Consider the following 15,625-nt stretch of genomic DNA (forward strand, 5'->3'; position numbering starts at 1 on the left):
CCCGAGCATGTTTATATTATTTTACGGTTATATGCAAATAAATATTGATACTTTATCGGTTTTTCTACACAGGATCAATTTAGATATCCACCAGTCCCCGATTACGCTGACTGTTTCAAGCCGTTTTTTCCTATCCTGCCGGTCGGCCTAGAGCCTTTCAACGAGAAAAAACCTTTTTCAAAATAAATCGGATTAAAGACCCTCATGAGTTTCCCTTGTGATTAAATCTGTATATACCTCATTTCACTTAATTGCCAAATTAACTATGGATAAAGTCGAAGTTGACGTCTTTTAAGTCCAAACTTGCCACATATTAGGCAAATTACTTTACTTCGCCACTCTCATGTGCCTGTTCTAAGCGCCATACATTTTTACGAGCAATTAGGACCGGATTTCGCACTTTCTGGCCGAAATATTCATATGTTAAGACTAAGCGAATGCGAGTGACTTGTGACTGAATAGGAGCGTAATTTATTTGATCAAAATTTTGCCGTCGGATGCATATTGGAGAGAATTAAAATGGAAATAACCTCGGATTCTGCTTTCCCGGAAGCTGGAAATCAGTCCTAGCTGGCGGAAAACGAGCGCAGTTTTTTACAATGCCGGTTTGAGCAAGACGTGAGTGGATTTACCGGGAGACTTAAATTGGAAGGACTTTGGATGGATTGTCTGGACTATAAAATGTAAAATAAATTAGAAGTGTCGAGATTAAAATGTGAAAAAAGCAATTACCTTGCCTTCTATTCTAGTTTACGTCACCGTAAGAAAAAGGTGCCAGATTTAATTTAATTTTTTCGACGCAGTGGAACTAAATAGTTAAGTAGATATCTGGATAAAATTTTGGAAAATTTAAACACGGCGCTGAGAAATTTCACTTCTATGGCATCCGTCAAGTTAAAGCGTCAATAAAGAAATTTCCAAGAACCTTAACCTTCGATTAAACTTTGAACTGAATCTTTCTTGTATTTTTTGAACTTGTGCGTTAAACTGTCATCAAAATTAATAATATTGTACTTATTCGGGAAAACTTTTTTGCTGATAGCCACACATATCACTTTAAACGATAAAGAAAAGACGTGTGGAGGCTGATGATGGGTATTTTTGTTATTTATTGTAAAAAACTAGTTTTAATTCTACGCCACTTTTTTGATACATGGTGTCGATATAAATTCAGATATAGGTTTTAGTGAGACAAGACGATCAACAAGTGACTACAGTGTTATTTTTTATTGCTTGATATAATGGACTTGGCGATGTTGGCGATCCACCCTACTGAAATATATGTATAGGGTGCTCCAAAGATCTGGTAGGCTGGAGGTTTGGAATTTTGCACGATACACTTATACCGGTATGCCGACGCGCATGTTGGCTTCGGGAACGTGACGTCACTTCGATGCAAGTGGACGGGAAACTCAAGCGCTCTATAGTGGTTACGCACTTATTCTCACTTTTTGTCAACTATTTATGCCAGTAAAAACAGAGATAAGTCATTTAATTAAAACTAATTGTAAGAGATATGTATAGTTTATAATTTTTTTTATTTCAAATCTAATAGAACAAGTTCTAACAAATAAATAAAAATTTATAATATCAAACATAGTACTACAAACTTATTACAAATCATTATTATTATTGTTAATGACATTTGTCTTTACCATTGGTAAATTTTGAAAGTTTTTTCTTCATTTTATTTCGCAAATTCTGGAAACTAATTTTTTTATTTAATTCCCGCAGTCGAAGATACGTTCGTGTCCTGCTCAAACAGTACAGTACTTCATACGGTAATTGATTTTTTAATTTTAACTGAGTCCTGTTTGCTAGCGTTGTAAATATATTTGTGTCTTTAGATATAAATGAACCATGCATCTCATCAAATTCAACATCCATAATTTGTGCAGCTTCAAGTAATTCAGAACTAGGACTCAAAAGACCACCTCTAGATAAAAACTGTATCCAGTCTCCCACTTGATTGTTTATGTTTAATGTGCACATAATTTGACTTCCCAGATTTTCAAATTTGTTTTTAAATTTATGAGCCACGTATCCCGCTATATATTTCAAAGCTTCATTATGAATTTTGTCCACCAGAATATGATTGATCCAAAATCCTGCATCTATCAAATGATTTCTTAACAACTTAAGGAGATGCGGCACATCGGCAAAAACAAATACTTTTAAATTTTCGTTACCGAAATGTTGAAACCAGCAATTTTTGTCGTATCCAACATTAAGCTTTGACCACAACTTTGTGTTACTAGTGCCCATGTCACTAACAATACCGACAACAGTAAAACCAGCAGCATAAAGACGTGCAATAATGTTATTGAGAATGTCTGGAGTCATTGCCTGATCAAAATTATAAAAAATTGGTTGCTTCCAGTTGTTAATTAATCCACGAGCCATTATAGTTTGACAGCTTTTGTGAGGGCCTATCACTTTTTGTTGCTTTGTATCTATATCAATTCTATTGGATAAATACATTTCGTCAAATGATAAGATGCATAATTTTTCTGATTCTTTTAACTGATGCGATTGCGTTTTCATTAAATTCATAACTTCTTCTAAAATACCTTGATCAAGAGTTAATGATAACGCCCACTTTCGCAGGGTAGAAAGAGCAGGTAAAGGATATCCATTGCTTCTTAAATAACGATAAGTCTTTGGGCTCACACTCCGCAAGGATATTGCTGAAGCGATGTCATCGCCAGACCATCGTAGATAATTGTTGTCAGGATTCAAAACACGCTTCAGTTGACCGGGTGTCAAAAATTTTTTGAGTTTTGCTTCCATATTTATACGCTCTTTTTCCATTTTCTCTACTTTATGTATTAATTCGTTCTTTTCTTTACGGAGTTCATTAATTTCTCGCTTTAAATGCAAAATTTCTTGTTTTTCTGATTCATTCCTAAAATAAACATTGAGTAGGATGTCATTTTTACTATAACATTTAAACAAACAAACCCTGTTTGACACGAATTTTCTACAAGTGCGCCCATCTTTAAACTAATACTTTCCGTAAACTCGATATATTCACTTTCTTTTAGCGACTGAGGCGATGTGGCCGAAGTAATAGTCACCGTTTCTGGTAAATTATTGTCAGTATCATTTATAACTTTTCTTCGTTTAAGCCGTTGTGACCTCTCAGAATCGGATGATGATGTTTTTCTTGTTTTTGGGAGATATAAGGTTGGAACTGCGTCAGATTTAAGATTTCTAGCATTTTTAGGCAATCCCATTAATTTCTGTTTAATTGTCAAGTCTTCAAAACATTCTGGTTCAAAATGAATTGAACAAATACAAGCTAAAAAAATTACGAATGATTTCACGCTAAAATATTTGTCATGCAATAAAAAATATATATTTACCATTTTTAAAATTTATTTTATCTTGCCGCTTACAGGCGTTCACCCATTGTTTTAAAAATTGGGGGTTTTTAGGGAATTTAAAATATTTTATTACCTTTTTTTTTGTTTTTTTGTTGCAGTTATTACAGTTAAATACGGCACAACTAGGCATGATGATCACTGAATTCAAACTGATTTTCTGCAAGGCAAATTCGTTATTATTTGTATTACAGCTTTTAAGAGAATGAATGGGGATGACAGTGGTCAAACAGGCAATTTTATTGTTTCCGGTGGTGCACATGTGCGGTTACATCCCCATAAAGTAAAGTCAAGTGTCCGTTTAGACATTTGTATTTGTGAAAAGATAAAAAAAAAAGAAAATGCTAAGAATAAGACCTGCACTATATTCGCTTAGGTATGAGAAACGGCCGAGCTGCATCGAAGTGACGTCACATGTGCTAAGTCTGTCTAATTTGGTTCAGAACGTAGCATACCGGTGTAAGTGTATCGTGGAATTTTGCAGACAACAATTGGTTGAAATTTATTTCGACAGAACTTCCCTCGCACCTAATAAATCCCGTTTCTTTGAAAAAGTATAAAATTTATTTTTTAGATATTTGTTTTGTCACAACCTCTAAAAAATAAAAACCGGCTGCGGTCCCTACGTTTTTTAGGAGAAGTTCCAAGAGGATGCTGCATAAGTACCGACGGACAACGTAAAATATATTTAAAATAGTTAACCAACGGGAAAATGGCCCGTCAGCAATAAGAACATGCAGAACTTCGAGTGTTTATGTTTATATATGAACACTTATGGAAGAATGTCACGTAGAAATTTGTTTGAAATGAAGGAGTTTGTCGCCCCAAAACAGTGAACGGAAATTATTAATTAAGCCACAATTGAAGGAAGTTTGTATGTCACAAATCTATATATTAGTCACAGCGCAAAAAAAAGAAACGGCTAAGTTTGGCGTCGAACGTGGTGACCCGTCCACGGATGTTTACATCCTATATGTATAAGTGATAAACTGTTATTGCAGAGTATTAACTTTTTTTTTGGAAATTTGGCCGTTCAGGGAAAAACTCAAAGCGGATTCGTACACCACAAGTATGGGAGTATATTATTGTATGTCATTTAAATTATTTTAATTTAGAATGCTTTAAGGTGACGTCATCAAATTGTTGATGCGGATCATTAAAAAATTTTGCTTAGCTTGATAACACTCCTAACACACCGGGTGTCTGGAAAATGTCGGATTAACTAACTCTTCAGTACGTTATGTACAGTTCCTACACTTCATCAGTACCTAGTAAAATTTTACAGCCGCTCCTTTGAGGGATTGTCGGGAGATAATGACCCCAATAAAAGGAACGTGCCGCCAGTGTACAGAAGACTAAAAATATCCAGGGTTGCATTGAATTTGTGATTTATGGTTTCGTGGGTCCCATCTTCATGGTTAACTTTGAAATACCAATAAAATTTTATTAGGTACTGATGTAGTGTAAGAACTGTACAGGGGTTTCGGAAGTGCCAAAAAAAAATAATAAAAAAATTCTTTATGATGTAGATTACGAAAAAAACGTAATTTTATAAAAGTAGAATTGACAACACTGCACGAACCTACTGCGTGAATCCCTCAGGCTTACTTTCTGATTTTTTAATAACGATGATGACTGGATCCACCTTTATTTTTTTAGGACAATAACCATAACAACCAGTCGTCATCGTGCATTATTATTAATAAAACAAGCTGTTATTTTTCATTAAAAAATAAACTAAAAGAACATGTAATAAGACATTTATAAATTATAAATAAAAACACCTCTAAGAAAAGAGAGGGTGGGTGGGCGGGGGTAGTAGCTGCTAAAATAAGACTGATTTTGGCAAACGAGACACCCTCTAAGAAAAGAGAGGGCAGGTAGGTGAAACTAGTGCTGCTAAGATACAACTGATTTTGGCAAATGACATACCCTCTAAGAGAAGGAAGGGTGGGTGGGCGGTACTAGTAGCTGCTTAAATAAGAATGATTTTGACTAATAATATACGCTCCACGTAAAGAGAGAGTGGATGGACGGGGCTAGTACCGCCTAAAATAAGGCTGATTTTGGCAAATAGCATACCCTCTAAGAAAGAGAGAGAGGGTGGGTGGGTGGGGCTAGTACCTGCTAAGATAGGACAGATTTTGGCAAATAACATATCCTCTAAGAAAAGAGAGGGCGGGTGGGCGGGGCTAGTAGCTACTAAGATAGAACTGATTGTGGCAAATAACATACCCTCTAAGAAAAGAGAAGGGTGGGTGGGCGGGGCTAGTACCTGGTAAGATAAGAGTGATTTTTCTTCAAGTTCATCCAGCAACAAAACACCAGATTCCTATAAATTTATCTGAAAATAAAATCCCAGTGGACCTAAAATTAACTGCGAACATTTTAAACGTAAGGTTTTGAAAACTTTGACAATTTTTGATATGTCAAACATTTTTAACTGCTTGCTCGATTTTTGCTGATTTGTACTTTCGCTTTATACCAGGCAGAGATTGTTGTCAAACTGAATTTTTTCAAATTATTACCAAAACAGCACAACTATATCTTCGTACATTCTAACTGAAATGGTAACTAAACATGGTTATGGACGAGAGAAATATTAACTGAAAGTTTTGTTGCGAGTTATTGTGATAATGAATGTGTTGTTTAGTTATTAAACGTATCAAAAGAACCAATTTTAAAATCCTTATAACTCCACTAAAATGTGAGAAGGGCTCACAAGTTTATTGTTAAGAGCGTGGCGGATAGTTAATCCGCCTTTTTCCAGACACCCTGTATAGACAAAATTTGACAGCAATCAGTCCAGTAGTTTTGGAGATTATCTGTTTAATAAAAATCGACACAGACAGACAGATAGATAGACACATTACAGACAAATGGAAACAGAAGGCCACTTTTTCCGTAATCTGTGGGTCATGAAACGTCGAGAAAACAAGAAAGTGGCAAGTCGCTCGATGAACTAAGTTACTGGACTTCCTTAGTTTACGCTCGGGAAGTAAAAAAAAATAGTTAGAATAAACCTTAACACATCTGACCTGTCGAGAAAGCTTACGTAGAAATAAATTTGAAAACAGCATAAAATACAGCTTTCTTAGTTGAATATTATGATAAAAAGTCGATAAAATGCAAGTATAATCACTCTGTATACATAAACTAAACCCCTTTCACATTTTTAGAAACAGCGAAGTTGAGAATAAAAAAATATTTGAACGGAACTTCGCTCGCCCCTAAACTACATTCGAAAAACTAAAATTTAACTTTGATAATTTTGTTTATTTAATTTTTATAATGACTCACTCTTATGAGCTAAAATTAACCTGGATTGTTAAAGTACTGGTAAAAAAAGCATCGTATGTACATGATTCTAATAAATTTTTACATCTAATTTTTTTTTGATGACGTCATCAACATTCAAAGAGATCGACATCAGTTTGAATAGGTACAGTATAATACTATTAATAACAGTACCGTATTCTCAAATTTCCTTAGAACATGGGACGGCAAATAAAAAATGCCGACACATTCATAACTTTCTGCGTCACTTTGTATGGGCAAATCAAAAAAATGTAAATGCATTGATAAACTGCAAGTATAGATTCTTAATATTGTTCATATTTTAGATTTAATAGGTAAAATTTTGATTTGAGAGCATAAAGAGCTAAGCAAATTTTAATTAACGATTTACTATACTTATAATAACCCTAAAACATTTGCAAAATTTCAGAGGATTTGATTAGGCAGTTTCAAAGATAATCTGCAAAACGAAATTACAAAATATTATGTTTTTTCAAAAATGCGCATGTCTAGTGTACTAAGTAATACGTAAAGATTAAAATTAAATTGCAAGAGGATGTTACACAATTTTGACTTTTGGCGAGATGGCTTCGTAAATCCCACATGCAGGAGTGTGTTATTTTATAAAATTTGTTCAGCAAAATTGTAAAATGACGTCATCACTTTTTAGGAGGGTAGTAAACGGAAACATTTTAGTCAACAATTTACCTAGTTTCATATAACCTTAAAACGTTTGCAAACTTTCAAAGAATTCGGATTTCAAATTTCAAAGTTAAATTGTAAAATGTTATTATATGATTTTATTTTTTTTTAACTCTAGGATAAAAATTCTAGTCGAATTCATAAACTACCAGTGGAGGAGTATGTTATTTTACAAAATAGAACATATGTGAGATTTATGAAGCCATCTTGAGTTATCTTACATATGGTGAGTCAATAAAATTAATCAATTGAAGCGACATCCCATTCCCTGAAATTTGAGAATACAGTACTTTTAATAACATTATTACACTACACATATTAAAATTGCAATTGATATACTTGCTAAAATGTTGATGCCGTCGTCAAAAAATTTTTATATGAGAAAATTCACTAGAAATACATGCATACGATGCTTCTTTACCTGTACTTTAACAATCCACACATATATTAATTTTAGTTCATCATTTTCAAAAAATAGTTAATGTGAAACTCTATTAAATTAAGGAAAGAAAACAAAGTGACATTTTTCTGCCTGAAGGCGGTATTGTGTACCGACATACGTATAGCAGTTTCTATCGATATATTATTTTAAACTCGCAGAGTGTTTACTTTTCTTAATTTAGTGAAGACGAAGTTTAAACCAATAAAATTGAAATTGAAAATTTGTTAGAATCTACACCCAATATTATTAACATATGTAAAGGTCATGTAATGTGTTCATAAATGTTAATATGATGATATTGATGTGTTCAGTATAGCATTAATTAATTGTTTGCGTATCATTAACATTTCTGGTAGGTTGTGGCACGACTTTATATATACTGTAATTAGAATAAACTCCAAATATTATCTATTCACGAAACATAAATTACAAGCAATGTCAAACAATCAAAAATCGGAGCAAACCTAGAGAGTTACTTAGGGTTAGAGAAATATGTTTTTGGCACGGAATGTACTAGTAAATCGGTCAATACTGATTTGCGAATTAAGTTCAGACAAAGTTTAATTTAAAAACTGAAAATCTTGTATCGATATATAGACATCCTGACTTGCATGAAACATTAACATACCTATGCAATTACAGGAAAATATACTAAAGGTAGTTTTGTACGCTACTGCAAAGAGCATTAACAACTCTACGAAAATCCCAAAAATAACCGCAGCTTTAAACGTATAAATGTCAATTTACAAAAAAATATCAAATCAAAGAAGCTCGATTAAGGAACTTACTATACTTATAAATATGGATGAAGAATCTTAATACAGTATTTCATTTTGCCCCCCTATTTCACTTTGCCGGCTCTACATTTTCAAATAATCGCACTGAAAAAGGAAGCAGTTTCCAAGCAACACCCTACTGAATTGAAAGCGGATGAATAAAAGTTGTATAACGCCACAAAATATCTTTTTTCTTAACCGGTGTTACGATTGCTGTTAGCTATGCATTGTTGAAAAGATACGAATTACTTTTTTCTTATTCCGCTATGTGATAATCCACCTGTGGCATGTTGTAGAGTTAGTATAAAATTAATTTGACAGTGATTGCAAAATATGACATATTTTTAATATATGTATAGACAACCGCAAAATTACAGTTTGTCCAAGATTTGTTATTACATATTTTGCATGATCAGACATCGATTTCTTAATGTTGTGTACTTCAAATTTAAAATAATATCAGAAATCATAAAAAAAATGTACTACTTTTCGTTACTTCTCTGAGTCGACAGTGAGTGCAGTGCATACGGGGTAATGCATTTTAAGTTTTGTTTAACATTCGCCTGTGTAAATCTAAGTAAAGCAAAAGCAACAAAATTGATTCGAAATGGGAATTCCTCCTGATCTTAAAGTAATTTTGTTTGGTTTAAACTTTTATAAAGGATTGGATGTTGAGGAAATAAAACGAATCTTTACTCTCAAAGGGTGAGCCTTAGAAATTCCTTTTTGGGCTCGAACAGCCATTTCAATCTGTATAATTGCTGACCTGAAATCCACGTACATCAAAATAATAACTTTAAAATTTAATTCTGTGTATGTTATTTATGCATTCCTCTTTCTCAGTAATTAGCCTAACTTTTCAACTTTTTAGACTCGAAAACAAGCCCGCCGTCGTATTTTTAGTAATAAATTCCAACTTTTCCCCATAAATTTACATTTCAATTAAGTGCATTGTGGAGAACATTTACAAGATATTTCAAGCAGAATAATAGCAGCGTTGAACACGAATTCCAGTCTTACCTTAATTCCGTAGTTAGACTCTTCGTAAATGATAGATATGTAGCTCCACCCCATCAGAATGACAATATCTACCATCGCTTTGACTTGGTAATGGTCCGATGGTATCGTCCTCGTAAAGAATTCGAACCTTTGCTTGTTACTTAATTCCGGACTTGTAGAAAAGAATGACACCTGAAAGCAAAATCGTTACAGTTAGAAAACTTTGTCTTCCGAAACTGTGGTGTTAATAAAAAGCAATTAAAACTAATCAGATTAAGGGCTTTCATAGTCGCTTTCCTAATTTATTCAGAATAAAAGGTTTGCCACATTCACGATATTTTAATTAAGAAGGGCGAACTAGGGCTCCAACTTCGAAACTTTCCTGAGATGCCATAAATTAACGTTGTTTTGTTACATATTTATACATCGCTCGATCAACACTAATTGACGAAAGAAAAAACTTTAGAATGGAGCATGATTGATGAGCTCAAGATCCGGACAGTTTTGATTGTTTGTACAATTTTCCGAGCCTCAAGTTGGTAATTGCGGCGGTCTAACGAGATTATTTTAATAGAGCGGATGTATTAAACATGCGGATAAACAAGAAATGTTTCAAATAATAAAACCAAGACAGTTTGCATTTATTTTGAGGTAACACACGGTATAAAAAATTACAGACACCTATTTTAACTAGTTTGATTTTCCTATGTAGTCTAAATTTTAGTCCTCTGTTTAGGATGACAAATTCAATCAAATCAAACAAATTTCTACGTGACATTATTCCGATGTAATAAACAAACACTTGAAGTTAGAGCTTGTCATTATTGCTGAGAGGTCATTTTTTTCGTTTGCTTTAAACATATTTTACATTGTTGGTAAGTGTAAAATTTCCACAAACCCTTGCAATTTGTGCCCCTACGGCGCTGGGATTGCGGGGGTGTTATTTATGCCTCTGGTTTTTACTTTATAGAGGCTACCACAAAACACACATCCAAAATCTAACTTTATAATTTTTCAAAAAAGTGGGATTTATTGAACACGAGTGTATAAACTTCAAATAATGCACGTGGTACATACAAAATTTTATTCTACCTTGTAATTTTTGATATTGTCAAAAAAGTCATGTTCGCACATTCTTTTATTGATTCCTTTTCCTCTAGAAGCACTCTTTTTTTTCTTTGGATTTAAACAGTAAATCAACTATAAAAATATGCTTCAGCAGTGTTATTTGTTTCCGACGAATGATTTTTACAGGTAGGTAAATTTTGCTTGTGGCCAAAGACGGTGATTTCAGCCTTGGGGTATTATTTGGTCAATAAGGTACTTCAAAAAGCCAGACCATTGTAGACTAGTAATAAACCGGTAAGGCAAAAAATATTGAGGTTATGTAATGTTTGACTGAAGATAATTTTTTTCGTACTTTAGAGGCCGTGACTCATGGCACGTCCAGAAATATGGAAGTGGCAGTTCGGCCGATGGACCCGATTATTATTACTTCCTTAGCTTACGCTCGCGAAGTAAAAGTGAAGGTGTAGCTAAACGAAGAAAAATGTTGCCGGGCGGGTGCCCTTACCACTAGACTACTAGAGCTTATCTTTCCCCGCCACAGAAGAATTTAATTTTGCGGACCGATAAATTCTTAATTTGCTCCTTTAGTGCATTTTTGGACAGATACATGTTTATATAATCATATTCTTATTTTAATCGGAAGACGACGCTCTACAAGATTTTCGTAATTTAATTATCTATAAGACGTATCTCTATCTCATTTTCTATCTCTCCTTCAATTTGTGTTGCTAAATGATAAACAAACACTTGCCTGGAGTATTACCAACGTCATGGGAAAAGTATGTTTTTGTGTCTTCTTATCACTGAGACATACTCATATCTAACCAAAATTGCTTGTCGTTTCTGAATGTACTGGTTTTTAAGCGTTCAGATGTAGGTTTTAGGTATAGTCAGGTTGGCCGAGCGGTCTAAGGCGCCTGTTTTAAGCTCTGGTTCTCGAAAGAAAGCGTGGGTTCGAACCCCACACCTGGCAGTTTTTTCTTTGCGTACTTTATCTAATCTTGCCAATAAAAAAAATTATTCATAATCCTATCGTCTTATAACCAATCATTGTGTAATTAGAATATATAGAAATATACATACGCTCAACTTTTATAACAAGCCTTTTGTAATTTACGTTCATATTTTAGACATATTTATTTATTCGCCCCCATCTTTAAATATGGCAGAGTATAGATTTTTTAAATAAATATAATCATTTTTACTACATCCGACGATAAACTACTTTCATATTTTATCGACGTTTCATTACCCCGAAAGGATGAAAAAATAATTCTCGCGTTTCCGTCTATATGTCGTCTATATCGATTTTTATTAGATAGTTTATGTCCGGAATCATTGGATCAACTGTTGTCAAATTTAATATGTATGTTAGGAAGATCGTGTAGATGGAAAATTTTTTTGTCAAATAATAATCAACAATTTAATGACGATGCATCCCAAATGATATTTAAATTTTATAAAATATCATACTCCTAGACTTGTGGTTTATGAATCCAACTTTCGTTTTCGCCCTAGGACTCCAGATTTTGCAAGAAAACAAAATTGTATGTTAACGATATTCGATCGCCTCACGGAATATTTTTGTAAAAACTGAATTTGTTTTATTGTAATTTAGGGACGAGAGAGTTTTATCAAATAACATCAGACCATTTTTTTCAATTGCTGCATCATTTGTGTAGTTCAATCATCAAAGGTGCTTCATTTTGTTTCTCAAATGGGATGATTTTGATGGGCATTTTACAAATTTCTGTCTGTTAGTAATGAAACTATTTATCTTAGAAAACTGAGAATAATCTCCTCTATTACTCGATTAAATCCATATGCTAAACAAGTTCCATGAACTAAATTAGGATAAATTAGTTTTAGCTGTTGCATAATTTGAACGGTGTAGGTTGAGGCATTTGTTGGAACTACTCTAGGTACAGAGAATTTCATAACAGATTGGTTAACAACTTTCAAATAGTTTATCATCAGATTATCACTTAAAGAATTTCTTAAAAAATTGGTTGAAAGTTGTTTCGGCAGAACTTTTCTCGCTTCTGAAGTACAATGAAACTTATCCATAATAATAACGTATTATATCCCCCCCCCCCAAAAAAAAATTGGGAAAAATGGTGTGCGCCGTTATTTTATTATATCAATAAAATAAATTTATTTATTCATGTAAATGTAAAAAATGTTGATGCAATGATAAATCACAAGTACAGACTCATCATATTTGCACAATTTAGATAGCATTTTTTCGGCAAAATTATGACATGGCGTGTTAAATTTTTTGGGGGGATAAAGAGATATATTTTGGTAAAAATTTACCATGCCTGCAATAACTTCAAAACGTCTGCAAGATTTCGAGGGATTCGGTTTTGCAGTTCTTGATTTAATCAATAAAATAAAGTAAGTTATTAATTTTTTAAACATGAATGCAAGTGCAAGTAGCTACCTGGCTGCAAGTCATAAATTAGTGGAACAACCGGAAGTGGCCAATTTTGGATTTTGCACAATCTCCAGATTATATGTGTCAACAAACGGTCAGTCGAAGACGAAATCCTATTTTTGTAATAACCAAATTAAAAACAAATAAATTTTATTTTCCGTTACATTTAGGTCAGAAGCTATCTGAGCAATATGCATAGTATTAAAAATCTTAATATTTATACATCGGAAGAATGTCACGTGGACATTTGTTTGATTTGAATGAGTTTATCGCCTCAAAACACATGACTAAAGTTATGCGTTCAGAAATTAAAAACAAATACACGTGTTTTTTTTTCTCAAAAAATGCCACCATAAATGGAATTGTTATTTTTTTTTTTACTTTTAAGATAAGCAGTAGAATTTTATTAAATACCGGCATTACGCGTTTTAAAAGTAAACAAGCAGTTACTTCTTATTTGATTTTCAGTTTCCTTCGCCTGCGGCTAGCTACCCCTTCTTTTATCTCTTCAGTGTATTTGAAACTCTTTCATAAATGAAACAATGCTCGTTGGAATTTTGCAGCCTAGGTTATGCTTGAAAACAGTTCAAACTATTGCAACAATAAGAATTCTTCGTTCTTTTCCATCAAACTTGTTTCGTGTAGGTAACATAACCTATTAATTACCACAGTTCCCTCAAAATATGTCTACATTGTCTGGAGGTCGATTCTCAAATACACATAACAACGTTCAAATACCGTTCCGTCACAATTGCACTTGAACAGACAATGCAACTCGAAATGCAATTCCTGAAAACCAGACTAGACGAAGCTGAACATTATTACAAACATGGTATAACTCAAATCGGTATCCACTGCAACGGTGTAAAACGATACACGTCACAAACGGGTTGACTTTCAAATGAAAAATGAAATGAAATTGATTTAAAAAAATGCAGAGGGGCGGTTAAAATTTAACCTTAAGCTGTAATCTTCCTCGAGTAAAATCATTAATTATCGTTATGCACTGCGTGAATAGTTGAATACGTGACAGATTATTGCATAATTTGAATAAATGATGTTCCGTGGAGTAATGAATAAAAGTTAGTGCATTTGCGCAGCACCTTCCGGTATCATTAGAGCATTGTTGGTTTAATAATGCAAATATATGATGCACTGTGCGCTACAATGAACAGAACTCGAAATTTCCTGAATGTGTAGGGTAAGCAGTTCTACTTCGCGGTAACACGGAAATCTTTAAGTGGAGTAATTTAACAGGCGTGAATGAATCTCGTGTTCGTGGTATTGTTATCCCAGCTGCAAGTCTGGATTTTACGTGTATGTTTCTACATGTATTTTGTTGGTAATTGCAAAGTTAGCAACTGTGCTTCTGATGATAAATTAAACACGGGTTTTAGGACTTGGCGCGGCTCAAAAGAAGTGTGAGAGATAACTAAAATCGAAAGTAAATGTGCACATGTGCATATTTTCACGTTTTCGTTAGGAACTCGTTATGTATCAACGCACCATCTGACGAAAGGAACCCCATATTTAACGAACGAAAGTAAAGACATAAATGTGTATCTGAGAATTTTTTTTTTATTTGAGCCTTACTTGTTTTTGCCTATTTGTCTATTTTTGATCATGAGTGGATTTTTTGGATTTTTTTGACCTATTTTAGTTTTTGCGTAATTTACTTTTTTGCTCTTTTTACATTCGAGGGAATTCCGTTAGCAAAATAATATAATTAATAATAATATTAAATCTTTATTTCCTACGGTATTTACACCCAGTTACAGGAAATATTGACAAATAATTGATTAATAGAGTGAGAGTGAATATATAAAGATAACAAAATAATTATTATAATATTGATTACAAACCAATAACCCCTAAAAAAAAATAAATAAAAATCTAAAAATAAACCTATTTAACAGAAATGGTTTTTAATACAGTTAGTAATGAACTTAATACAGTCACTATAAATGTCACAATAGACGGCAATATCATTGAATAATTCGCACATTAATGCAATAGGCGATCTTACTAATACGTTGGTTCTGTTTGATTCACAATAGAATATGTTAATTTGTCTAGTATCAATCCTTGGAATTAAAAAATTGAGTTGTTCTAAAAGTAACGGACAGTCTATTTTATTATTTATAAGATGTATTAAAAATGTTATTGTTATTATTATTATAATTCTCCTTAAGTGGAGAGGTAAAAAGTCAAATCTTGAGAGTCAAGCAGAATGTTCATAGCCTCTTGCTGGGTAAGTACCATCAAGTAGAAAGCATAGAAATTAAAAAAAACACGTTGGACGTGTTCAATATGTTGAACGTGAATCTGATATATTGGGAACCAAATTAAAGCTCCGTAGTCAAGTTGTGATCGCACCAGAGAAAAGAATAGAGAACACAAGGGTCGTGTATAAGTAAAATCTCGGCAATTTCTGTAGATAAATCCGTACGTTCTAAAACTTTTGGATACCATCTCATGAATGTGCTCTATAAACTGAAGTTTAGTATCAAAGAGTATACCT

At 33.2% G+C, this 15,625-nt stretch overlaps 1 protein-coding gene across 1 annotated transcript in view; it reads right to left on the reverse strand.

Annotated features, from left to right (window-relative positions):
• The window catches only part of LOC135125784 (metabotropic glutamate receptor 2-like), a 1,169,526-nt gene that overhangs the window by 218,605 nt on the left and 935,296 nt on the right, over positions 1–15,625 (reverse strand). Inside the window, exon 8 of the mRNA XM_064051468.1 lies at positions 9,621–9,791. Within this exon, the coding sequence (XP_063907538.1) occupies positions 9,621–9,791 (171 nt within the window). The remainder of the gene's footprint in view (positions 1–9,620; positions 9,792–15,625) is intronic.

This window comes from Zophobas morio, unplaced genomic scaffold, assembly GCF_036711695.1.
Source record: "Zophobas morio isolate AGI-343-1 ecotype UQ-CSIRO unplaced genomic scaffold, CSIRO_AGI_Zmor_V1 ptg000009l, whole genome shotgun sequence".
Classification (NCBI taxonomy): Eukaryota; Metazoa; Arthropoda; class Insecta; order Coleoptera; family Tenebrionidae; genus Zophobas; species Zophobas morio.